The sequence below is a fragment of the Eimeria mitis genome, genomic scaffold, assembly GCF_000499745.2.
Source record: "Eimeria mitis Houghton genomic scaffold, Emh_scaff1384, whole genome shotgun sequence".
Taxonomy (NCBI): Eukaryota; Apicomplexa; class Conoidasida; order Eucoccidiorida; family Eimeriidae; genus Eimeria; species Eimeria mitis.
In genome coordinates this window covers 4,651-5,079 of record NW_013569006.1, presented here as the reverse complement: position 1 = coordinate 5,079, position 429 = coordinate 4,651, and the positions used below count along the sequence as shown (strand labels likewise).

The window sequence follows — 429 nt, the reverse complement described above, 5'->3', positions numbered from 1 at the left end:
CGCTCAAAGGGCCCCTGTTGCTGTCTTGCCAGCACCAGGAGGGGGCCCCTCGGGGGCCCCCTGGGGGGCCTCCTCGGGGGTCCCCCGTAGTGTAGCTGCGTGGGCTCATGCGTTGCTTGGGGTGTATAGGGAGGTGGTTGGGGGTTTGCTGCTGCATGCATTGGGGGCCCCTCAGGGGCCCCGTCTTCCTCCTGGGTGTGTAGGCAGTGGTTTGTTTTGGGGGCCCCTAGATAGAGAGAAGAGGGGGGGGGCCCCCACGGGTCTCTCTGCTTCATCGGGGTTGCTGCTGAGGGCCCCCATACCCCTTGTGAGTTTGCTGCAGATCATTGCTGCGTTTCAGCACGACCCATCAGTACCCTCTGGGGGCCCCCCTGTGGGGGCCCCCCCCCAACAGAGCCAGGGGGGCCCCCCTGCAGCTGCAGCTAACGC

At 66.9% G+C, this 429-nt stretch overlaps 1 protein-coding gene across 1 annotated transcript in view; it reads left to right on the top strand.

Moving 5' to 3' along the window:
* EMH_0035850 (uncharacterized protein) overlaps window positions 1–429 on the top strand; it is a gene marked incomplete at both ends in the record, with an annotated part of 5,222 nt that overhangs the window by 601 nt on the left and 4,192 nt on the right. Inside the window, one exon of the mRNA XM_013495015.1 lies at window positions 130–307. Coding sequence (XP_013350469.1) covers window positions 130–307 — 178 coding nt within the window. The remainder of the gene's footprint in view (window positions 1–129; window positions 308–429) is intronic.